Source organism: Serinus canaria, chromosome 18, assembly GCF_022539315.1.
Source record: "Serinus canaria isolate serCan28SL12 chromosome 18, serCan2020, whole genome shotgun sequence".
NCBI lineage: Eukaryota > Metazoa > Chordata > Aves > Passeriformes > Fringillidae > Serinus > Serinus canaria.
The window spans coordinates 10799992-10824064 of record NC_066331.1 but is presented as its reverse complement, the minus strand read 5'-3'; the positions used below and the strand labels follow the sequence as shown (position 1 = coordinate 10824064).

The following is a 24073-nucleotide window of genomic DNA, read 5'->3' as shown; positions in this document are numbered from 1 at the left end:
TCCTTTTCCCTTTTTTTTTTTAATGAAAGCATCTGGCCTCCATGACACGCTCTGAAAAAAAAATACCTCATATATTTTGCAACGTGTTAAAAAGCTGTGCTGGGCTGCAGAGCTCTGCTTCCTCCCAGAGCCTGGAGTCACTTGGTTTTAGAGACAGGGGGATGCTCCTCCACCACCAGCCCAGGGGGGAAAACTGGACTGTTACAAGGCAGAGTTTTCCCTGAGGTTTCTGAGAGTTTCTTCTCCCTCTCTTAATTTATACAAACAGGATTGGCCCCACTGGGGCTCAGCCAGGCAGCTGAGACAGACAGGTGAATGGGCAGGGCTTTACAGCTCCCAGGGCATGGAGGGAACAGTGGGGAAAAGGGAAAAGCTCAGGGATTTGGCTAAAAAAGCTCTTTGTGGTGGTGCTGCACCAGCCTGTGCTGGGCCTGGCCCCTGCCTGCTCTCCCAGCCAGGCCACCCTCACCTGGGACTTCCCTGGCTCTCTGCTGGTGGGGATTCCTCACCCACAGCTGGCAAACCAACCCAGGAGGGCTGGGCAGGCCCTGCCTGGGGAAGGCATTTCCTGGGAGATGACATTTAGCCCTGTCCCAGGAAAGAGCAAGGGCTGAGGTTTCCTCAGTCCATGGCTACAGAAGAGGTTACACAGCATCAGCCATGAGCTTGGAAAGCATCATCATCATCATCATCCTCACCAGCACCACCTTGTGCAGGGATCAGGGCTGTGGGAGCTGGAGGTGTCCCAGTGCTCTGCCAGGACACCAGGACATCTCCTCGGAGCCCAGAGCTGCTCTTGCAGAGAAGTTTCAGTGACTCTGCCAGGCGCAGAGCTGGGGAGCATCTCCCAAGCCTGTGGTGCTCTTGGAAGCTCTGCTGGGCCCTCAGATGCAGCACTGGCTGCTCCTGTTCTTGGGGGTGGCCTGGGGACAGCACTCTGGGGAATCCACCGCCCCTGGCTGCTGCAAAATCCCTCCTCCTCACACAGCCCATTAGGCAAGGCCTGAAGCTCATTTCTCCCCACCAGCCCAAGCAGTAACACCTTCTCCTCTCTTGCCTGTGTGTTGTTTTTCTCCAGCTGTCCAGATCCACGTCCTGAAAGCAGAGAAGAACGCGGACTGGTGGAAGTTCACGGTGAACATCATCTCTGTCTACAAGCAGGGCAGCAACCGCATCCGGCGCGGCGACCAGACCCTGTGGATCCACTCCAAGGACATCGCCTGCAAGTGCCCCAAAATCAAGCCCATGAAGAAGTATTTGCTGCTGGGCAACAACGAGGACTCTCCCGACCAGAGCGGCATCATTGCGGACAAAACCAGCCTGGTGATCCAGTGGCGGGACACGTGGGCCCGGCGGCTCCGGAAGTTCCAGCAGCGGGAGAAGAAGGGGAAGTGTAAGAAAGCCTAAAGGAGGAGGAGGAGAGGGAGAGACTGACTGTGCATGCTGCTTTGTGTAGAGCTGGGACGGGCAGGGACCGGCTGCCAGGGTGGGCTGGGGGGACGGGGGGCAGCAACCACGGCTGGGGGTGCTGGGCTTGCACCTCCTATTTCAGGGGAGACAAAACCCAACAGGACCCGACAACACCCAATGGGACCCAACAGAACTCAAGAGGACCCAACAGAACCCAACAAAACTCAACAGAACCCAACAGGACCCAACAAGACCCAACAGGACTCAACAGAACCCAACAAAACCCAGCAGGGACCAAGAAAACCCAAGAAAACCCAACTGCACACACAGAAAGAGCCCACGAGTGGGGTGCAGGCGTGCAGCACCTGGGGCCCCCCAGCTCCCTCCTGCCCCGTTGCTGAAGAACTCAGAGACACCAAACTGCCTTCCAGCTGCCAACATCTGCTGCCTCCAAAGCACGGCATGGGCACATCCACCCCGTAAGAAACTAATCAACAGCACCGCTGGAAATTAACCCCCTGTCCCCAAACCACGTATTTGCAACTTAGGCTGACTGAGAGAGTTCTTGTAGAGGAAACTAAACCAAGACTTTTGCTGAGGACAGACCCGAGGATCAGCGCGCGGGGTCCTGGGGGGCTTTGGTATCCCACAGCCGTTGCCACCACGAGGTCTCCAGCTGTGATGATGCTCTGGGTCCACTGTAGGCACAGCCAAGAGGGGACAATGCTGGTGGGCGACTTCCTGCTGTGCATAACTCTGGGAATGGCTCCGTGCTCAGCCCCCGGCCCTGAGGATGCTGCCCCCACCACACTGAAGGCCACAGGGTGCCCTGTCCCCCTCCAGCCACCCATTTACAGGCAGGGAGTTGATAACCAGGATCCCCAAGGAAACACCCAGACCTGACAAAAAATGAGTTGGCATCCAGTCCCCACAAAGTGCCCTGGAAGATCCTGCCAGTCTCAGTCCCTGAATTTCCACTGGGGCCAGCCCTGAACCTCCTCCCTGGGCTCGGTCCCCTCTGCTCCTGTCAGCACACCAGGAACCCTCAGGTGGCAGAAAATCCCTGCAGGGGACACCAGGGTCCTGGCTGGTGTCACTGGTTTCACTCCCAAACCCAGAGCAGCTCTGCCCTCACTCCCTCTGGAGCTGCAGCCCCTGACATCCCCATGAAGGTCTTGGAGACAAAGTGGGGAGCAGAGGCTGCCAGGGACTGTCCCCATGGGCATGGGGCCAGTGCAGAGCTCTGAGGCCAGGCCAGAGCCCACACAGGGAAGGGGTCCCAGCCGGGAGCAAGGTGTGACCCACCTGGAGCTCTCCTCCCTCTGCTGGGGGGGAAAACCAGCCGCTTTAAAATTCCTAATTTCCAGTCATTAATGCACTGAGCACAGTGGAGGCTGCCTCTCCTCAGACTGGAGCATCCTCCCCTGGGGCACCCTGTGGGCAGGACTGGATTGGGAGCTGTGACCCCCGTGCCAGGCTGCTCCCCCCGTGCCAGGCTGCTCCCCTGGCACAGCAGCCCCCAGGGGAATGGGGATTTCCAGTTCCACCTCATCCAGGGAGAGCAGGAATGGCTGGGCAGGAAGGCAGGGAGGGCAGGACAGTACCTGGAGGAGAAGCAAACATTAGTCGCTATGAAAAGCAAAACCTCCCTGCTATTTTTCCTTTTAGGAAACTTGGAAACATCTCTTTTATGACATTTTCCAGTGGTTTTGCCTTGTTTTATAGCAATTGACAATATTTATATAATGACATAAACCACCATAAAGCAGGGCAGCCATGTAAATAGGTGCAAAGAGGAGGCTCCCAGGGCTGCTGGAGACACCACCCGGAGGGACCCAGCTCTGCTGAGCCTCCCCTGCCACCACAAGGCCCCCAGAATTAATCTGGGTATTAGGAGAAAAATCCCACCCTGGACATCAAGCAGCTCCCCCCACCAAGTCTGTGTTTTCTCCCCTTTCCCAAACTGGACTTGGTTTTCCTTATCTTGGAGCTCAAGGAGAGCTGAGGGTTTTGCAGCCAAGGAAGTGAATCCACCATGTTCTGTGGGATAAAATCTGACCTCAAGTGTCCAAATGGAGGCTTAAAGCCCCAAAAGGGGGCTTGGATGCTGCAGTCACCATCAGCTGCTGCCTTGGAGCTCCAAAGCTGGGGACAGCATATGCCCAGGGAGCTGGGATGTCCCCAGCCTTCAAATGGTGCCTAAAGGTGACAGAATCCAACCCAAAGCCAGTTCTCCACCTGGAGAGCAGGAAGGAAAGGCCAGGGCACCTGGGGAACTGCCCACAGCACACCTGGACACCCAAGGCTCACTCCCAGTTTCCACCCTTGTCAAGCACAGCACCCTTCCAGCACAGCCTGGACACCCCAAACCCCCTCCAGCCCCTTCCCTGCTCCCACTGCTCCTGGAGGCTGCAGAAGGGCCCCAGCCCCTGATCCCACGGCCAGACCCCTCCAGGCACTGGCACAGCCTGGGGGCTCAGAGGGGAATGGACTGGCACAGCAGCCTGGATGCTGGCACAGGAGGGACGTCACCAGGCCTGTCCTCCAGGCCTGCCCCTCCATCCCTGCTGGAGTTCTGTGCTTTCCATCAGCCCAGGCAAACCAAGCCCTCACTCCATCCACGGCCCCAGTGCCCTTCATGTGCTCCCAGTAACCCTGACCTGCAGGAGCAGCTGCTGGAACTGGAGTGCACCTGGAGCAGCCTGGGCTGGGAGGGCACTGCAGCCTGGGCTGGGAGGGCACAGCAGCCTGGGCTGGGAGGGCACTGCAGCCCGGGCTGGGAGGGCACTGCAGCCTCGGCTGGGAGGGCACTGCAGCCGGGGCTGGGAGGGCACTGCAGCCCGGGCTGGGAGGGCACTGCAGCCTCGGCTGGGAGGGCACTGCAGCCGGGGCTGGGAGGGCACTGCAGCCCCATTTCGGGCTCCAGAGGGGCAGCTCCTCCCTGCAGCCAGCCCTGCTCTAGGATACCCCTAGGAGAACACCCCCAGGAGGACACCTCCAGGAGGACACCCCCCAGGAGGACACCCCCAGGGAGAACACCTCCGGGAGGACACCTCTGCTGCTCCCCAAGAGGGGCACAATGCCCCCTCAGCACCTGCCCGGCCGGGGGGCACCTCTGGGGCACCGAGCCCCTTCTGACCAGCACGGACCCAGCCAGGGCCACCCACTGCCCTGGGGACAGGAGTGGCACCCCCAGGGTGGCGGGGAAGGGGCTGTGGTGCCTTCAGGGAGGCTCTGGAGAGCAGCTGAAATGCCAAAACAATCATCACTGAGCGTAGCACCCCACAGAAGTGGCTTGGTCTCGTTTCTGTTTGTCCGTGTGTCCGTGCCCCTCCCGCCCCTGCCTCACCCCCTCACAAACCTGTGTTCCTTTTGGGGTTATTTTGTTTTTTGTTTTATTTTTTTTTATTATTTCTGTTAATATCTTGAACTGTAAATGTTGTTTAGTTATGACCATGGCAGACTGCTTTGGGCAATGTTTCTTTACAATGCATACTAATATATTATGGTTATTATATATGAATATATTTAATGACACGTGAAAAAGTTGTGGATTTTCTTATTGTTTTTCCGAGTTGTTTCTTTTTTTTCCTTTTGTTTTCCCCTTTTGTTTGTTTGTTCCTTAGATTGGCTGTAATTGACCCAAAGGAGCTTGTAACTGTTCAGCACCCCCTCGATAGAGCTAAAGTCAGAAACCAGTTGAATAAACTCTTGTAAACTGTAAAAATCTCCAGGAATTTCTGCTTTTTCCCACCCCATTGCTCAGTGAGCCTGTGGGACAAGGACCTGGGCAAGGAAATGATGGAGTCCCCTCCATGCCTGGCTCTGTCAGTGGCCCCTCGGCAGGGTTGAGGTGGCACAGCTGTTTTGGACTGGCAGTCCCAGCCTGTCCCTGCCCAGCACCCCCAGGCAGTGGCCAGTGGCCTTGGGGACAGCGGGGTCACCATGGGTGGGTGGCAGGGGGGTCCCCAGCAGTCCCTGTGGGCTCAGCTGTGCCCTGCAGTGGGACAGAGCCAAAACCTGTGGGACCCCACCCAGTGCTGGGGACAGGTGGGGACAGCCAAAGTCTGGAGTCAGGACAGCAGCCAGCCCCACTCTGGCCCCGCTTCTGTCCCATCCAGGGGCTGCTGAGCAGTGCTGGCCCTTCCTGCCCTGCCCAGCCCGCAGGGGTCTGGGCTCTGCCAGCTCCCCCTGCCCACCCTGCAGGGCTCAGGGCTCCATCAGCTCCCCCTGCCCACCCTGCAGGGCTCTGCCAGCTCCCCCTGCCCACCCTGCAGGGCTCAGGGTTCTGCCAGCTCCCCCTGCCCACCCCGCAGGGCTCAGGGCTCTGCCAGCTCCCCCTGCCCACCCTGCAGGGCTCAGGGCTCCATCAGCTCCCCCTGCCCACCCCTCAGGGCTCAGGGCTCTGCCAGCTCCCCCTGCCCACCCCGCAGGGCTCTGCCAGCTCCCCCTGCCCCATCCAGGATCAGCGGGGCCAGCGTTGGTGGCCAGGCAAGGGCTGGTGGCACCGACAGCACAGAGAGCTGGAGCTGGGGGAAACTGAGGCACCAAAACACTCCCAGGGACAAAACTCCAGGCAAAAGGTGCTGCCAAGTGCTGGGGTCAGCCCAGCTGACCCGAGCCTTCAGCAGGGCTGGGAATTTACGAACCCAAAACCACGCGGGGGGAGGAAATGTCAGATCTTTATTGCAGAGACAAACGGGTCACAAGCGCCAGCCCTCTGCTCCCAGGGGCAAATGGACTTCCCAGAGTGCTGGTGGCCACTTGTCCAGAGGTGACATGGTGCCTCTGGAAAGGGGGAATGAGGCCTTTCCCACGAGAGGGCTGGACCTGGAGAGGTTTTCCCCAACTGGTCCCAGCAGGCAGTGTGGGAGAGGAGCCATCCACACACCCAGCTCAGCCAGGAACCAGAGAGTGGGAAAGTGCCCAGCAGCATTCCAGGATGATCCCTGCTCTCCTGCAGGAGGTGGGGATTTCTCCCAGGGCGCTGGGACATCCAAGTGCCTGGGGCACACACTAGGCCTGCCCCCAGCACTGGGATGCTGATCTGAACTCCTGAGCACATCCTCCAGGAGGGAGATGGAGCAGGTGGCAGTGAAGGCCAAGGCTGGGATGTCTCTGGGCACATTCCAGGAAGATCTTTGCTTGGAGAAGCCACTCCAGGTTGGCTCCTCCACTGCTGCTGGGAGCCAAACCCCGGCATCTCTCGTATTTTAACCTTCTTTCTTCTTTAGTGGGGCAGGGAGACAGAAAAGCTTCCCTGCACACAGCAGAGCGCTGCCAAATCCACTGCTTTTTAATAAAATTCCTCAGCCACATGACACTTTAAATGCTACCTAAAGGGCAAGGCTGAGAACCCCTTTGTTGGCCAGCACAAGGAACAAGTCCTGCTGTTTCCACCCTTCCCAGGAGCTCGCAGGAAAAATGTGTTGGAGGGTCCAGCGGGTCAGAAAAGCCTCTGAAATCCTGGGTCAGAACAAAGTGCTGTGGAATGCTGACCAGGATGAGTTCCACGTCCATCCTGCGTGTCCTGGGAATTCAAACAAAGGCCTAATTCCCTCCAGAAGTGGCAGTTTTAATTAGGAGCCCAGAAGTGGCAGTTTTAATTAGGAGCCCAGGCCTGTGGTCTGTCTGAACAAAGCCCACGTTGCTCTCTGGCTGTCACTGAAGATCCACGGGGCTGCTCCAGAGCTGGCAGTGAAATCCTGCTCCAGATCTGGAGGCTGCTGCTGAGGAACAGCTCCAGGAGCAGCTCTTAGGATATGGCAGCGTTGGAGAAATCATTCACAGACAACACAAGATAGGAGGAAACAACAAAACCCCAGGCAGAAAAACTGTATAGAAATGGATCAGCTTTAATCAGTATTTATTGCTTGCTCTATTAATCCTGAAATCAAACTGACATGTGTAACAAAATAATTATTCTTTTGGCCAGAAGCAAACATTTAATACTTCTTTTTCATTAGTTTTGAAATAGGTAATCCTTCCTCTCAGCTGCAGAAGGGCGTGAGAAGCTGTCAAAGGAGGAGCCAGAGCTCAGTGAGGACATTAACTGTGGTGCATCTCCCGAGGCCAGGCTGGCAGGGCCCCTGGGGAGCACACGAGGGCAGAGCTCTCACTCTCACAGGCTGGGCTGAGCCCTGCTGCTGTTCAGTTCCCATCCCTGGGGATCAGTAACTCACCAGTAACTCCATCTCTGGGGATCAATAACCCACCAATAACCATCCCTGGAGATCAATAACCCACCATTAACCGTCCCTGGAGATCAATAACCACCCCTGGAGATCAATAACCCACCAATAACCATACCTGGAGATCAATAACCACCCCTGGGGATCAATAACCCACCAGAAACTGTCCCTGGGGATCAATAACCCACCAATAACCGTCCCTGGAGATCAATAACCCACCAAAAACCGTCCCTGGAGATCAATAACCCACCAATAACTGTCCCTGGAGATCAATAACCACCCCTAGGGATCAATAACCCACCAATAACTGTCCCTGGAGATCAATAACCCCCCAACCCCCCCAAGGCTGAGCACCCACCCAGTCCCGGCGGTTCCGTGCAGCCCAGGGGTGCTGCAGGGCTGTCCCTGCCCCTGCTGGGAGAACCCAGCTGCAGCCGTTCCCAGGCCAGCCCCTGAACAGAGCATTTCCCTCTGCAGGAGGGGTCCATCCCAAAGCAGGGAACACTGCTGGTCTCCAAGGCACTCCTGGATTTTGGTGTCCGGAGCCCTGGCATGTCTGAGCTCAGCGGGCAGGGCAGGGCAGGAGAGGGGGGTCCATCCCACTGCTGCACAGCCTGAGTGCCAGGGGAAGGGGGGACGAGTGGGATGAAATCCTGTGGGTGGGATGAAACCCTTTTCCCACTGGAATCCTGCAGATCCCACTGAGCTCCTTGGCCAAGGAGAGCAGGGCTGCAGTGGGGCTCATTTCCAGCTGTGCAGTTTGTCCAGGCTGCAGTGGGGCTCATTTCCAGCTGTGCAGTTTGTCCCCTGCTGCAGTGGGTTCATTCCCAGCTGTGCAGTTTGTCCCCTGCTGCAGTGGGTTCATTCCCAGCTGTGCAGTTTGTTCAGGCTGCAGTGGGTTCATTCCCAGCTGTGCAGTTTGTTCAGGCTGCAGTGGGGCTCATTTCCAGCTGTGCAGTTTGTTCAGGCTGCAGTGGGTTCATTTCCAGCTGTGCAGTTTGTTCAGGCTGCAGTGGGGTTCATTCCCAGCTGTGCAGTTTGTCCCCTCCTGCAGTGGGTTCATTCCCAGCTGTGCAGTTTGTCCCCTCCTGCAGTGGGGTTCATTCCCAGCTGTGCAGTTTGTCCAGGCTGCAGTGGGTTCATTCCCAGCTGTGCAGTTTGTCCCCTCCTGCAGTGGGTTCATTCCCAGCTGTGCAGTTTGTCCCCTCCTGCAGTGGGTTCATTCCCAGCTGTGCAGTTTGTCCCCTCCTGCAGTGGGTTCATTCCCAGCTGTGCAGTTTGTCCCCTCCTGCAGTGGGCTCATTCCCAGCTGTGCAGTTTGTCCCCTCCTGCAGTGGGCTCATTCCCAGCTGTGCAGTTTGTCCCCTCCTGCAGTGGGTTCATTTCCAGCCGTGCAGTTTGTCCCCTGCTGCAGTGGGCTCATTCCCAGCTGTGCAGTTCGTTCCCAACGATGGATGGAGCTCATTCCTGCCCTCAGCAGGTCCCTGCCCTGGGGCTCCCCTGGAGCAGCTGCCCCGGCAGCTCGGGGTTACCCTGTGGGCCAGAGCGCGACCACAGCGATGGCGATGAGCAGCAGCACGATCACCACCAGCATCCCTGCAGGGACAGAGCAGGGCTCAGGCTGCTGCCTTCAGCATTCACACACAGATTTCTATGGCTCCATTCCTCCTCCTCCCCCTGCTCACCCCGACAGGCCCGCACTGGTGACCTGAGCAGAGCCCTGGACCCAAACCCCACGTTGGCAGAGCGCTTCCTTCCCATCCTGAGCCCACAAATCAGAATTTCCCAGCAGGGGCTGTGGGGTACCTTCCTCTCGGAACATCTGCCACAGAAACACCAAGGGATGTGTTTAACTCACAGCCAGGCCGGCTGAGCTTTGCTAGAATCCCTCTGTACCATCCCACTGGGGCAAAGGATTATTCGGGAGGAAATCCACACTGCAGCAGGAAATTGTCTCTGACACAAAGTACTCCTGCTTTCAGACAGAACTCTGTGCAGGGCTGGGCTGTCAGGCATGGACCTGGCCTGGGGAAATAGGGATCATCCAGCCTGGAGAGAATCCCACAGTGCCCTGCCCCACCTCTGTGTGTGTGCCCCATCCTGCCCCAAACCCACCGGATCCCTGCAGAGCTCAATGACAAATGAGATGGTACAAAATGGGATCCCTCCCCTCTCCCTAAGTCCCCATTTCCCAGCAGGAACCCTCCCCTTTCTCTCCCATTTTTTAGAGGAAAGGAAGAAATATTTTAGTGGGAACACCCTAGACCCACCTCCCAAACCACCCCCAATAAACAAACTCCTCACCCAGCTGGATCCCTGTGCTGGGCACTGGCATCACACCATGGGCATCCCCTGGGCTTCAATCATCTTTCAATTAAGAGGCTTTTCTTTGTGCTCAGTATCTGCTGTGTGCAGCCTCCCTGCCCGAGCTGAGGGATTGCAGAGGTTTCCAAGAGTGGAAAACCTGTCCCTTCCTCCCTCTGCTCACTGAGGACTATTACTCAACCACTTACAGTATTTACAAGTCCAGCTCATGGCAATTAAAAGAAAAAAAAAAAAAAAAGGATGTATTGAAACAAACTCCTCCTTCCAAGCTGGAAAAGGATATTAGACACTGCTTTTTGTAAATAGTGTCATGTTTTCTGTGCAGAAACTGTTCCTCTGCCAGGGCGCCAGGATTTTTTTTTTCCAGGGAAGTAAGAGTTGCCACCAACAGTATTTTTTTCTCTTATGCTCAGCTGAAACCATTTGTGATCCCATCCATCCCTGTCCTCTGGCACTGGGAGCCATTCCCTGTGTCCATCCCTCCATCCTTGTCCCCAGTCCCTCTCCAGCTCTCCTGGAGCCCCTTCAGCCTCTGGAAGGGCTCTGAGCTCTCCCTGGAGCCTTCTCCTCTCCAGGCTGAGCAGCCACAACTTCCTCACCCTTTTAGTCCTGAATTTTTTACACCTCAATATACATTCTGGAGTTTTCAGCAGAGCCAGAAGCAAATCATTTGCCTAAATAGGGAAGAAGTAAGATCTGATAAAGCTGCCCCATTCCATTCTCTGTTATGTTTTGCACTGGAGGGAGAAGTTTTAGAGGGTGCAAATCCTTCACACAATTTCAGTGTAACAGAGTTTATGGACTCCAGCAATTAAGAGACAACTGAGATCAGCTGCTTGGAAAATCCTCCCTAGGTGTGAATTCCGAATGATACGGGGTGGGGGAGTTAATGGGGTGTAATTATTCTTTGACAAGTCCCAAGAAAAACTGCACATAAACCCCAAATGATCCCCAGCAGGAAGAGGGGAAGGTGGGGGCTAAGAAAGGATTGCTAACAGGCAGTGCTGAGTGAGGGACCTGCAGGGCACAGTCAGGGCACTGAGAGAGGGGACAGCAAAGTGAAATAAACTGAAATAAACCTCCCTCCACCCCTGGAAAAAGCAGGAAAAACCCTGCAAACCCTGCAGCCCAAAAGGTCACGGGGCTGTCCTTGTCCCAGCTGAGGTGGGAGCAGCAGAGCTGCTGAGCCCAGGGCTGCCAGGCCAGGAGCACAGGGCACACACAGCACACACACAGCTCCAGGCACCCTCCCACCACTCAGAGCAGCTGCTGCACACATTTCCCTGAACCACAGAACAGCAGATCAGAAGGATCTGGAGGTTTTGAACCTGGCTCCTTCACATGCTTTCCCCACAAAAGCCGTGGATAGGATCTGACAGGAATTCTGCATTGAGGCCCCTGCCTGCTTTGCCTTTTTTTGCTCAAATGCTATGAAAAATAAAAATTCCCCTTGACAAGAAACCCTTGAAGAGAGGTTCAGGAATCAAAGCCTTTCCTAAAGTCAACAGGAGTCAGAAGAGAACAAAGGAAAGGTTCTCGTGCAAAAGGAAACAGGGCCAGAACACAAATCCCAACTGCATCCCAGGGCAAGGTGGGAAGCAGAAATCCCTGCGCAGTTACTGAGCAAATCATCAAGGCAGGCTGCAGTAAATGCCATGCTCCTGAGGCTCCCTGTGCTCCAGGCTCTGGGGCACTGCTCCAGCTGGGATCCAGTGCTGATCCAGTGCTGATCCAGCTGGGATCCCACTGCTGATCCCAGTGCTGATCCCAGTGCTCATCCAGCTGCTGATCCCTCACTGCTGATCCCTGTGCTGATCCCACTGCTGACCCCACTGCTGATCCCACTGCTCATCCCTCTGCTGATCCAGTGCTGATCCCACTGCTGATCCCTCTGCTGATCCAGTGCTGATCCTAGTGCTGATCCAGTGCTGATCCAGCTGGGATCCCAGTGCTGATCCCAGTGCTGATCCAACTGCTGATCCAGTGCTGATCCCTCACTGCTGATCCCTCACTGCTGACCCCACTGCTGATCCCACTGCTGATCCCAGTGCTGATCCCTCACTGCTGACCCCAGTGCTGACCCCACTGCCGATCCCTCATTGCTGATATTCCCTCACTGGGGATACTCAGAGAGCAAACACAGCCAAGTGTGGTTGGGTCCTGGAATAAATGCTGATTTCAGCCCATTAAAAAACTCTAAGGCATGTGCACGTGTGTGGGGCTAACTCCTGTGCCCTGACTTCGGAAGCTGCAGGGCTGCATCCAAGTCCATTTCAGCAATGTCCAACTTGCATCTGGTAAATCCCACCCCAAACTGAGATCAGCCCATGGCAATGCCCAGGCAGCCCTGCACCCAGCCCTAAATCCCACCCAAAACTGAGATCAGCCCATGGCAATGCTCAGGCAGCCCTGCACCAAGCCCTGAGCATCCCCAGCCCTGTCAGTGAACATTTCTGGGAACAGCAGCTCTCCTTGGGGTTTTCCCTGTCTTTCCTGCTGATCTGAGTGTAGTGTCACTCCCAGGTTCAACACTGGTGTCTTTTATAGATGATAAAAGAATAATAAATAGCATGCTTGGACTTTAAAGAGCCTGTATCGCATTATCCATTATCTGGAACAGGCAGCTTGGTTGAGGCCAAGGAAGTTATATTCCCACAGAACTGTCTATCCAGAAGTTTATGAATAAGTCTTCTTTTATAAGGGACACGGAGCAGTAACTTTAAACACATAATTGTTGTTTTATAGGGCAGCAGAGAGGCAGGGCAAGGATGGGACCTTCTGCAAGAGGCCTGGCTGCTTTCCTCCAGGACTTCTATTTAATATCACAGTTTGAGAGAACCCAAACTTTATCTGCTGTTTCAGTGAGTTAATTTTAAGGCCGTGTTGCCAGATATACGGCAGCAGCCCTGCCCAAATCCCCTCAAAGCCCTGCTTTGGGAGGCAGCAGAGGACCAGCCTGGAGGCTGGCTCTGAACCCTCTGCACATACCACAGGCACTACTTTCACATGGCAAGCGCCCCAAGAAATCCATCTTGCTGTCCTTTATGTTCCCTACAAAAGAGCCAAGCACTTTCTCCCCCAAAAGCCATAAAATCCTTTCCCTCCAACACCTTCCCCGGGCTGGGTATTCCATTTGTGCCGCATTAAGAAGCACTTGAGCAGAAATCCCAGGCTATTAAGCTGCTTTGTGTGTAACTGCAGCCCATTCCTCCACCTGCAGCCCTGAGCCCACCTCTCTGGAGGTTTTTCTTTATTAGTTTTGTGACAGCCAAACGTTTTCTTGGGCGAGAGGGCCGGGGGAACGCTCCTCAGCCGCCGCCCCAGGAACCTGGCCCTTATTGCTTTTGACCTTCCTTTTCAACTGCTCTGCCTGCAGAAACCCAACCCTGCCATTGCACCTGCAGCCCTGACACCCACATCACTGGCAGGTCTCAGAGAAATCAAGAGCAGGCTCCGCCAGGTTATTAAAGGCTCCAAATGTTCCTGTGTTTCACTGGGTTAGAGGAGGGGGGAAAGGCACTCCTCAGAAAAGCTGAGCTCCTTGGAAACAACAACTATGGCATTATTAATTCCTTATTTGGAAGAAAGAGCAGCCCAGGTCGTTCCTGTGCGAGATGAAAAGGCTCTGGGCCTATGAGTTATTGCACATTTGGAGCTGCTCATGCGATGCCAGATTAACCCAAAAAAACTATTTATCTGAGGGGAAGGTGCAGGCTTTGTTTGTGCACTTTAACTCCTCAGTCAACATTATTTCACACGCCAGAAATTGCATTTTTGTGGGGTTTGGTCATCTCAGGTCGGAGCTAGGACTCCCTCTGGGGCACACAGATGAGTTTGGTGCTAACACAAGCTGTGATCAGGGTGTGGAGATCCCTCAGGTCACTGACAGAAGGGCCTGTGGGCAAACAAAGTGGGGCTGAAAGCCAGCAGGGTGAGAACCATCCCTAGCAGAAACAAACCTCAGATCAGCCCAGAAGCAGAGTGGAGTGAGTTTATATCAACCTTTCTGACTTCAGCACTCAAATAACCCCAAACTTCAGCTCCCAAACCCCACGTGCAGCCTGGCCGAGGGCAGGCAAGTGAGATAAGTGTTTCTTTAATCCATTATTGTTGCATTTCAATTTGCTTCTTTGTTAATCTACTTTTCAAGTCCCAGAGCCATGCCAGGTAATGCCCTGAACTGCTTCCAAGCACAACTGCCCCGAAATCCCAAATCCCTTCCAGGAGAGGCACGAGCCCAAGCTCACCCCAAGCTCCCAGCCCCCAGCTGCTGCTCAGGTTTCAGCAGCCCTGGGGCTGCTGCTCCAAGGCAAGGTCACCTCCTGCCTTTGGAAGGCTCAGCTCCAGGGCTCTGGGGTGCCCCACTGGACTGTGTGTCTGCTGAGCCATTCCTGAGCTCCTGCTCTGCCCTGGGAACCACAGGTCAGCAAGGGCAGCTCAAAGGCAGGAGAGCTTCCCATGGAAATGAGGAAATTTAAATTATTGTACCTTCTGAGCCACCAGAAGTGAAGTTGAGACAGACATTTGTTCGGAGCTGAAGACAAGACAAGAGCACAGCAAGAACTGAACTGTCACAAGTTTCAACTTTCAGAGGAATCTGTGGGAAAGGGAACACTGGGAGCTAAATCTGTACCTCCTTTAAATAGCAGCAGGTAGCTGGGAGAGGACAATGGTGGAGGAATGGTTCAGGTGCCTCTGAGCCACAAGGACTGAGGCAGAGAGCTTTAAAGGAATCCCCACCTGAACACCTCCTGCAAAAACCCTGGGAAATAAAATCAATTCCTGGACTCACCACTGCATCGGGAGCAGGTGTGAGAGGCAGCAGCTTCCCCATCCCAAAAACCCCAAATCAACCCAAAACTGGCAACCTCAACCCACCTCTGCCTGTTCTGAGGGATGGGCTGGGGCAGAGCTGTGCAGATCTCCCAGCCCCAGACTGGAAACATCCTCATGGATTTTCCTGTTGTTCCTCTGCAGTGACTTCACGACTTTCCTCGCTTGGCCCCACACCGCACCAGACTCCTTCCAGCCCCAAAGGTCACTGGCAGATGTGGTTACTGGATTTCTCTGCATGTGGCTTGTTTTTCTTCCCCTTTTTTTTAATTAAACAAGCAGACAGAGTTTCCAGCTGTCCTTCCTCCAGACTCCTGGGCATCCTTTCCCTTACATCAGGCAGAGCCAGGAGCAGGAGCAGCTGAGGGATGCTCAGCATTTCTGAGCAGCAGAGCTGCAGCCTGGAATGGGACCTGTGGAGGTGCCACACACCTCAATGTGCTCCTTTCCCAGGAAAAAGGAAACAATACAGCTCAAAGAGGGGCACAAAGGTTCCAAAAATCCCTTATTTCATATGAGGGTCACTTGGCTCACTCCAGCCAAGCCAAAGGAGTCACCTGAACCCTTTTGCTCTGGAAAAGCCAGCAGGAAGGGTGAGAAAGCACAAGTTTAACTGGGGTATCCCCATCTCCAGCAGAAGATACCCCCCCAGGCCATAAGCCCTGAGGAACAGCAGGGTTTGCCAGGAACTGTGCCATGGACCTTCAGGAGCTGTGGTGGGGAGAGCAGCTGGGACCAGGCAGTGCAGGACAGGCAGGGAAAGCTCTCCTGGCAACAGGAAATCCAAGGTTCCTGATGGAAAACCCAGCCAGGTGGGAGCTTGGGCAGCACCAGTCACAGAGCACTGGAGGGGCTTCTCCCAGCCCGGGAGATTCCCCAGCCCTGGCTGCAGGGAGCCTGAGCCAAGGTAAGCCCAGAGCTGGGGCAGTGTCCTGAGGGCTGGGCTCTCCCAGATCCCTGTCTCCATGGACCTTCTCCAGCTCAGCTTCCCTGCCCAGCCCAGCCCCAGCTCCAGCAGGGGATGCTGAAGCCCAGCCCAGCTGGCAAACTCCAAAGGGTTTTCCTGAAAGGAGGGGTCAGAGCCCAGCCCTGCTACCTGCAGCAGGCTGGGGACAGGCAGAAGCTGTGACAGATGATCTCAGCAGGGAACTGCTGCCCCTGCACAACTTTCCCCAGTAAAAACAAATGGGCAAAGAAAAAGAATCCAATGAAAGGGCAGCTCTGCTGGCCTGGCACACAAGGGACATCTGCCCACGTCCATCTGCCACCAGCCCCACACCCTGCCTTTGTTTTTGGTGGGGTCACTTTTCTGCCATTGTGGCTGCCTGAACTGCCTCCCCAGGACACCAGGGCCAGACAGGGAAAAAGGTGGGAACGTGGGGAGAAGAAGGAGGCAACCACCAGCTCTGCCTAGATGCATCACTAAATTGTCCCATCAGGCTCTTCAATCACTTGGGAAAGGATTATCTTTCGCCTCTGCCATTGTTTTTCACTCTGGCAAGGGCTGGGATCGCTCCCTCTCTGCTTGCATGGACGTATTACAGCACCAAGATGCTTCCAAAGGGTTTCCAGCATCCTATGAAAAAAATAAACAAGAAATAAAACCAATCCCAGCTCAGCCAAACGAGCGGAACAGCGACAGCCACGACCTCAAAGTTCTGCTGATCCATCTGAACCTGCAGGGACAACTTCCCCACAAGGCACTGGCCCACAAGAACCTAGACACAGAAGGATCAGACTGTGTTCATGTCAGTCACTCGAGGTGGATTAAGTGTTCCTGAAGGCTGCTCCATGTGTCTCCGATTTTCCAAGTGCCCTGCTCACCCAGGAATCACAGGAACTTCTGGAAATGGGCCCTGCTGGCTCCCCCGTGCCCAGGATGCCTGGCTGAGTGCTCAGCAGGGCTGAGATTTCCATACAAATTGCAAAGCTCCTAAATGACTTCCTCAGCACAGGGCCGGGGGTGGAAATGGGAGAATATTTAATGATTAGTTCCTTATGGCTCCCACATTCTTGAAGCATATTTCTCGCAGTCCCTGGAACACTCCTGCATTCTTGATTGCAAAATGGCAATAAGTGATTTCCTTTAAAAGCCTCATCTTTTATTGAAATACTAAAAATACCCCACTAGCCCCACTGCACTGCAGCCTCTCTCTTTCCTGGACAGGCCCCATCAACCCTGATGTATTCTATTTTGAAGACAGCAATAAACATTTCAGCATGGGCCCTTCAATCCACTCCATAATAGATCTTGCATTTCCAGTGGAGCCCTCCTAGCACCATAAATCATCTTTACACAGACTTAAGTATGAGAAACTCCAGCTCAAAACCAGCATGGACTTTTTTTTTTTTTCTTTTTAGAAATTAAGAATGGGCACAAAACAGTCAAGAATTGAATGTGTTTAAACAGGAAACCACTGGGCTGACCCTGTAAAGCAGGGCTGCTGCAATGGTCAGAGCCACACTGCACTGCTGCTCCAGTCAATCCACTTGACACAAACCCACCCTGGTGGGGTGAAAAAACTCAGAAAAGCCTCCCCTGCATGTCCAGTCCACCCGAACAAACACAGCTTTCAGGTCTGGGACACTCTGGCTGCTGATTTAAAAGCCACAGATGAAGATTAATGACCCTGCACGCCTGAACTGCTCCCACACACCCAAAACTCCTCTGGTTTCTCCAGTCCACGCAGCCTGGAAGCCCAAACTGCTCTCCCCTCTGCTCATGATGCCTCTCTCCATCTGCTGCAGAGCTTGGAGGAAGCTCGGAGATAATTCCAGGTGCACAGCAAGGAGGCTCCTGCCTGAGCCAGGACTGATGTCCTGGCTGAGCTGAGGAGCTTCTCCAGGAGCAGCACTGAGCAACCACGACCAAGAGCTGTGACAGGAGCAGCCAGCCCTGCTGTGGCTCCTGTTGGAGCCTCGAGGAGCCAGCAGGGATGGAATTCTCATCACTCACAAAAACACCAGGAGGAGAAGGACCATGGAAGGTTCTAGTACCACTCAGTGCTCCCTGCAGGGTCAAGTAAGGGAGCTGGGCTGGATGATCCTTGTGCATCACTTCCAACCTGAGATATTCCATGACTCCAGCAGCAGGCTCAGGTCCTGAGCCTTGGGAACCCTTGGGAAGGCCAGGGAGCTGCTGAGGGGTCCCACAGCCTGGATTCCCTGGATAGGGCCAGAAATGTGACCCTGTTCTGAGCCCTGGGAACCCTTGGGAAGGCCAGGGAGCTGCTGAAGGGTCCCACAGCCTGGATTCCCGGGATAGGGCCAGAGATGTGACCCTGTCCTGAGCCCTGGGAACCCTTGGGAAGGCCACGGAGCTGCTGAGGGGTCCCACAGCCTGGATTCCCTGGATAGGGCCAGAGATGTGGCCCCTGTCCCCCAGCCCCAGCTGCTCTCAGGAAGGCTCTTCCCAGCCCACCAAAGCTGCTCTGGGAAGCCCAGCGCAGCAGGAACAGCACCCTGGAGTGGGAAAGGGCTTTCCACCTCCAACACAGCCTGAGCAAAGGGGAAAAGCCTTGGTGTCATCCTGGCTGGATCTTTGAACATTCAGGTGAAGCTTCCTTGACTTTAACATCAACACCCCTTGGATGAGGAGTGTTCCAGCCCAGTTTCTGCTGGGTGCAGCCTGCCTGGAGAATTCTTGACACAGATACAGCTGTTGTTTGGTTGGGAATTGTGTTTTCACAACTGAAAGAACAATCCTGCTTTTAGAAGCTTGCTCAACCTTTGGCAATGCAGCCTAATCAGCAGAGAAAGCTGCAGAAAGCAGCAACCAAATCCTCCTTATTAATACCATTTACAGCTGCGAACAACTCCAAGAACCTTCTAGAAATGCCAAGGGAAACAGGGTGGGTGAAACAATCCCTTGCAAACCGCTGGGCCAATGTACACAAGGATTGTGATAAGAAATTAGCTCTGACTTGCACAATCACTTTAAAAGCTTTTGGAAAATGGAGTCAGAGGAGCAGGAGGCTGATAAAATAACAGAGTTCAGTAGCAATGCAAAAATTTCGTGCAGATGAAGTAGGGAATTCAATCCTTGCTGAATTCTCAACATCATTTAGATGTTAACAGAAGTTTCTTCTCCAAAAAAAGAAGGCAAGGCATCCTTAAAGCCCACACACAGATCCCTGACTCCTATTTGCAGAGCACTCCACAGAACTATTTTGGTTTTGGACGACTGCACTGTCTCATGTGTCAGGATGACTATTTGATTTTCTTTTATTCTTTAATTTCAGCCTCGAGCAGAGCCAAACCTGCACAATTTATGCACGTGCAGTGCAAGAGGTCCCCTCTCATTTCGTGTCAAAAAAAGAAAAAAAAAAAGAAAAAAAGAAGAGGAAGGAGGAGGGAAAAGCAGAGCATGATTCCATCTCTGCACCCTCCTAAAGCCCCAGAGGCTGAAGGGCCCTGACTGCAGGACCCTGCTCTGCCAAGAGCCCCAGCAGCGGCACCAAGGACACGAGGGACAGGCTGGGAACCTCGGCAGCTCGGGGTGACAGGAGCAGGGTGTCACTGTCACTGTGTCACTGTCACTGTGTCACTGTGTCACTGCTCTGGGAACCACGGCAGCTCGGGGTGACAGGAGCAGGGTGTCACTGTCACTGTGTCACTGTGTCACTGTGTCACTGTCACTCTGTCACTGTGTCACTGCTGTGTCACAGCTGTGTCACTGCTGCGTCACTGTGTCACGGCTCTGGGAACCACAGCAGCTCAGGGTGACAGGAGCAGGGTGTCACTGCTGTGTCACTGTGTCACTGCTGTGTCACTGCTGTGTCACTGCTGTGTCACTGTGTCACTGTTGTGTCACTGCCATGTCACTGTCACTGTGTCACTGCTCTGTCACTTTTGTGTCACTGTGTCTCTGCCACTGTGTCACTGCTGGGAACAACATGCTGGGAGCCCAAGGCAGGGTGACAGGAGCAGGGTGTCAGTGCTGTGTCACTGTCACTGTGTCACTCTGTCACTGTGTCACTGCTCTGGGAACAACGTGCTGGGAGCCCGGGGCAGGATGAGGGGAGCAGGGTGTCACCGCTGTGTCACTGCTCTGTCACTGTGTCACTGTCACTGTGTCACTGCTGTGTCACTGCTGTGTCACTGCTGTGTCACTGCCGTGTCACTGTCACTGTGTCACTCTGTCACTGTGTCACTGTCACTGTGTCACTGTCACTGTGTCACTGTCTCACAGCTCTGTGCCCCCATCCCAGCGGGGATTTCTGCCCGGCAGCCCCAGCAGACCCCTGGCAGAGCCTGCAGAGAACAGCATGGGCTGGAACCTTCTCTGGTGCCTCTGAAGGTGTTGTGTCCCATCCCTGGCAGTGCCCAAGGAAAGGCTGGACAGGGGACAGTGGGAGGTGTCCCTGCATGGCAGGGGTGGCACTGGATGTCCCTCCTTTAAGGTCCTTCCCAACCCAAACCACTCTAGGATTCTGCATTTTGCACCCCATTTTCCTTTAGGAGAACATTGCCCCTTTTCAGCTCCTTAAGGTTATTCCCAGATATGTGTGGGGGCTGACAGAGAAAAAAGAGAAATATATAAAATTAAGGGGAAAAAAAAAATCTGTGTAAGGATTGGAGCCTGTTATCAAACAAACAACCAGCATCAAAACACTTGGGAGCCATTAGCTGCCTGATTTACTAATTTCTTTTTTTTTTCCTGGAGTCTAATCCTACAGTTAAATCTACAGAGCTTTTCCCCTCACACTTCTAGGGGGAGAAGAAACCCCCCCAGCAGGGAGGCACATAAATCTGCCTGGATCATTTGTCTGAGTGCTGCTCTGCCCAAAGCCAGGATGCTCCAGATGCTTTTGCAATAGCTCTGTTTTGATAGAATTACCAGCACTGTCCCTTATTAATCATGTTGCCACTACAGGTCCCTCTGGAGTGTTTGCTGATCCCATACTTTTCCAAACTCTTCCAGTTTCCTCTCCATTTATTAAAAGATGACCACAGTTAAAGCAAACCCCTGCTACTACAGAACAGAAGGGGAAATAAGGGGGGAGAGAGGGAAAATCTCCGTTAAGCATGACTTTTCCTCTGTTCCCAGAAGAACCTCCCCCAGAGCACGGGCCTGTCTTTGTCTCCCTGGCTGGCTAAGGCAGCATTAAGATTCAAGGAACACTTCCCTGGATGTTGCTGTTTGAGCCGGGATCATTGGAAGAAATCTGGTATTGGCACAAGCCCTCGGAGCGCTGCAATCACGGAGTTCCTGCAGCCTGGGTGTGCTCCAGAGCCAGGCTGGAGTGCTCTGCTGGCCGGGGAACAAAGCCCTGGCACCCCGCAGGACTGAGCCCTGCTGAGGTGCAAGGCGCTCCAAACACTCCCAGTTCACCAGGAGAATCCACACCAAGGCAGTGGCAGTCCCTGGGCTGGCACAGAGAGGGAATGCTTAGCCCAGCACAGCCCCCCATGGCGCCCGGCACGGGAGCGGGGAGTGAGGCCAGGATTGCTGGGATGGAGGGCAGGGAGGGCAGGGAGGGCAGGGAGAGCAGTCCTGGGCACAGAGGGCAGGGAGGGCAGTCCTGGGCACAGAGGGCAGGGAGGGCAGTCCTGGGCAGGGAGGGCAATCCTGGGCATGGAGGGTAATTTTATTCCAGCATTAGAGCAGGAATAAAATCATCTGCAAGAGCTTCATGAAATGATCTGAGGTGCAAAGCAGGGACAGGCCTGGCAGGCAAGCACAGAGCAGGACAGTGATTTCAATCCAACCTGCACAGTTTATCCAGCCTCTCCTTCTGCCTCTGCAGCACAGGCTGGCCACGTATCACAGAGCCCATCTCCAAGCAGGAATTCCACTCACAGTGTTTGGCTTCAGGAGTGGGCAAATTAAAAGCAGAGATGAGGGGATGCTTGTCCTTCTATTTTTAGCACAATCAAGGTCTGGTGGGAGGGAATCCTAATAAAATTTAAAAGGGAGCACTTCTAATAGAGCATCCTTAATTTTATAATGGAGAGGTGGATGCAGTGATTAGTCTCTGCTTACTAGCAGCTTTTTTTTTTTTGTTATTTTGATATTGTTCACTGTGGTTTTCATGGCTTTGAGGGGAGCTTTTTAGCAGGACCAGCTGCCAAGAACATCTCCCAGTTAGCTGCTTTGGTCATCAGTCAGTAGCTGCCATTAACACAGCAGTTTCTATCTGCAAATCCAATAATTCTACAGCTCCCAAACATCATTTTCCCTCGAGATTAGTTCTGGTGGAGAAAAACATCCTTTGGAAGGCAAACCTTTTTTTACTTTTAATTTTAAATATTTTAGCTATCAAAACACGTGGTGCAGCCTGGACTGGAGCTGTCCATAAAAGCTCTGCTCCTCAGCCAGCCTGCCAGTGAACATGGGAAAGCAGCAGCTCCAGCTGCTCCAATTAACTCCCAGCACCTTCCCCAGGGCCCAGACAATCCCGGGCTGCTTGTCATGCAAACAGCCTGGGAGCTGCATTCTCCAAAGGAGGGTAAATGACTGAGTTAAGGAGATTACTGGGGAAGGAGTCACACTCAGCAGCTTTATGAGATGATTAGACCCTGGGAAATTCACACCCCAAATCCCCCGGCCCTGATAGAGCACATTCATCCCCAGCCCCAGGATCCACCTCAGGCAGGGCAGCATCAAACATTCCCTTCCCAGGGAACTCCCACCAGCTCTTCCCCAGCCAGAAAGGAAGAGTCGGCTCAGAACTGTCCAGGGGGAGAGGCTGCAGCAGCCTTCAGCAAGGCAGCAGCTCGTGCTGCAACAACTGCTCAGAAAATCACCAGTGGCTATGGAGAGAGACTGGCACCAGCAGGGTCACCCAGAGCAGTGCCCAGACCCACCTGGGCACCTGAGGCTGCAGGGAGAGCAGCAGTGCCCTGCCCTGGGCACGGAACAAACCCAGCACAGCACCAACTGCAGCTCCTGCAGCACCACAGGGGAATGGTGCATCTGGGGCAGCAGAGCCAGCAGCTCTGGGCACCCGGGGCTCTGAGACCCAGCAAGGTCTGGCTGCCACATGGCAGAGGGGTGATGCCCCTCTCTGCACTCACCATGGCCTGGCAGAGCACTGAGGGTGGCATTCCCTGCTGGCAGAGCTGGCACAGGCACTGACGGTGGCATTCCCTGCTGGCAGAGCTGGCACAGGCACTGAGGGTGGCATTCCCTGCTGGCAGAGCTGGCACAGGGACCGAGGGTGGCATTCCCTGCTGGCAGAGCTGGCACAGGCACTGAGGGTGGCATTCCCTGCTGGCAGAGCTGGCACAGGCACTGAGGGTGGCATTCCCTGCTGGCAGAGCTGGCACAGGCACTGAAGGTGGCATTCCCGGCCTGCAGAGCTGGCAGCAATCCTGACTTTTTGCCAACTCATGGCACCGTGAGGAGCGACAGGTTCTGGGAGAGGCTGTTCCAGACAGGCTTTGTGACACTTGATGGAAAGGAGGGCTCCAAGTGGAACAGGATTATTACTGCCCAGCACTATTACTGCCCAGCACTGTTACTGCCCAGCACTATTACTGCCCAGCACTGTTACTGCACAGCACTATTACTGCCCAGCACTATTACTGCCCAGCACTGTTACTGCACAGCACTATTACTGCCCAGCACTATTACTGCCCAGCACTATTACTGCCCAGCACTGTTACTGCCCAGCACTGTCACTGCCCAGCACTATTACTGCCCAGCACTGTCACTGCACAGCACTATTACTGCCCAGCACTATTACTGCCCAGCACTATTACTGCCCAGCACTGTTACTGCCCAGCACTATTACTGCCCAGCACTATTACTGCACAGCACTATTACTGCCCAGCACTGTCACTGCCCAGCACTGTCACTGCACAGCACTATTACTGCCCAGCACTATTACTGCCCAGCACTGTTACTGCCCAGCACTGTTACTGCCCAGCACTATTACTGCACAGCACTGTTACTGCCCAGCACTATTACTGCCCAGCACTATCACTGCCCAGCACTATCACTGCCCAGCACTATCACTGCCCAGCACTGTTACTGCCCAGCACTATTACTGCACAGCACTATTACTGCACAGCACTATTACTGCACAGCACTGTTACTGCACAGCACTGTTACTGCCCAGCACTATTACTGCCCAGCACTATTACTGCCCAGCACTATCACTGCCCAGCACTATTACTGCCCAGCACTGTTACTGCCCAGCACTATTACTGCCCAGCACTGTTACTGCCCAGCACTATTACTGCCCAGCACTATTACTGCCCAGCACTATTACTGCACAGCACTGTTACTGCCCAGCACTATTACTGCCCAGCACTATTACTGCCCAGCACTATTACTGCACAGCACTGTTACTGCCCAGCACTATTAC

General features: G+C 54.4%; 2 protein-coding genes across 2 annotated transcripts in view; one reads left to right on the top strand and one right to left on the bottom strand.

Moving 5' to 3' along the window:
• Nucleotides 1–1409, top strand: part of NTN1 (netrin 1) — a 79156-nt gene extending 77747 nt beyond the window's left edge. Inside the window, exon 6 of the mRNA XM_009094626.4 lies at nucleotides 1079–1409. Coding sequence (XP_009092874.2) covers nucleotides 1079–1407 — 329 coding nt within the window. The 3' untranslated portion in view covers nucleotides 1408–1409. The remainder of the gene's footprint in view (nucleotides 1–1078) is intronic.
• A 7198-nt stretch (nucleotides 1410–8607) lies between these two features.
• STX8 (syntaxin 8) overlaps nucleotides 8608–24073 on the bottom strand; it is a 78238-nt gene continuing 62772 nt past the window's right edge. Inside the window, exon 8 of the mRNA XM_050981252.1 lies at nucleotides 8608–9197. Coding sequence (XP_050837209.1) covers nucleotides 9130–9197 — 68 coding nt within the window. The 3' untranslated portion in view covers nucleotides 8608–9129. The remainder of the gene's footprint in view (nucleotides 9198–24073) is intronic.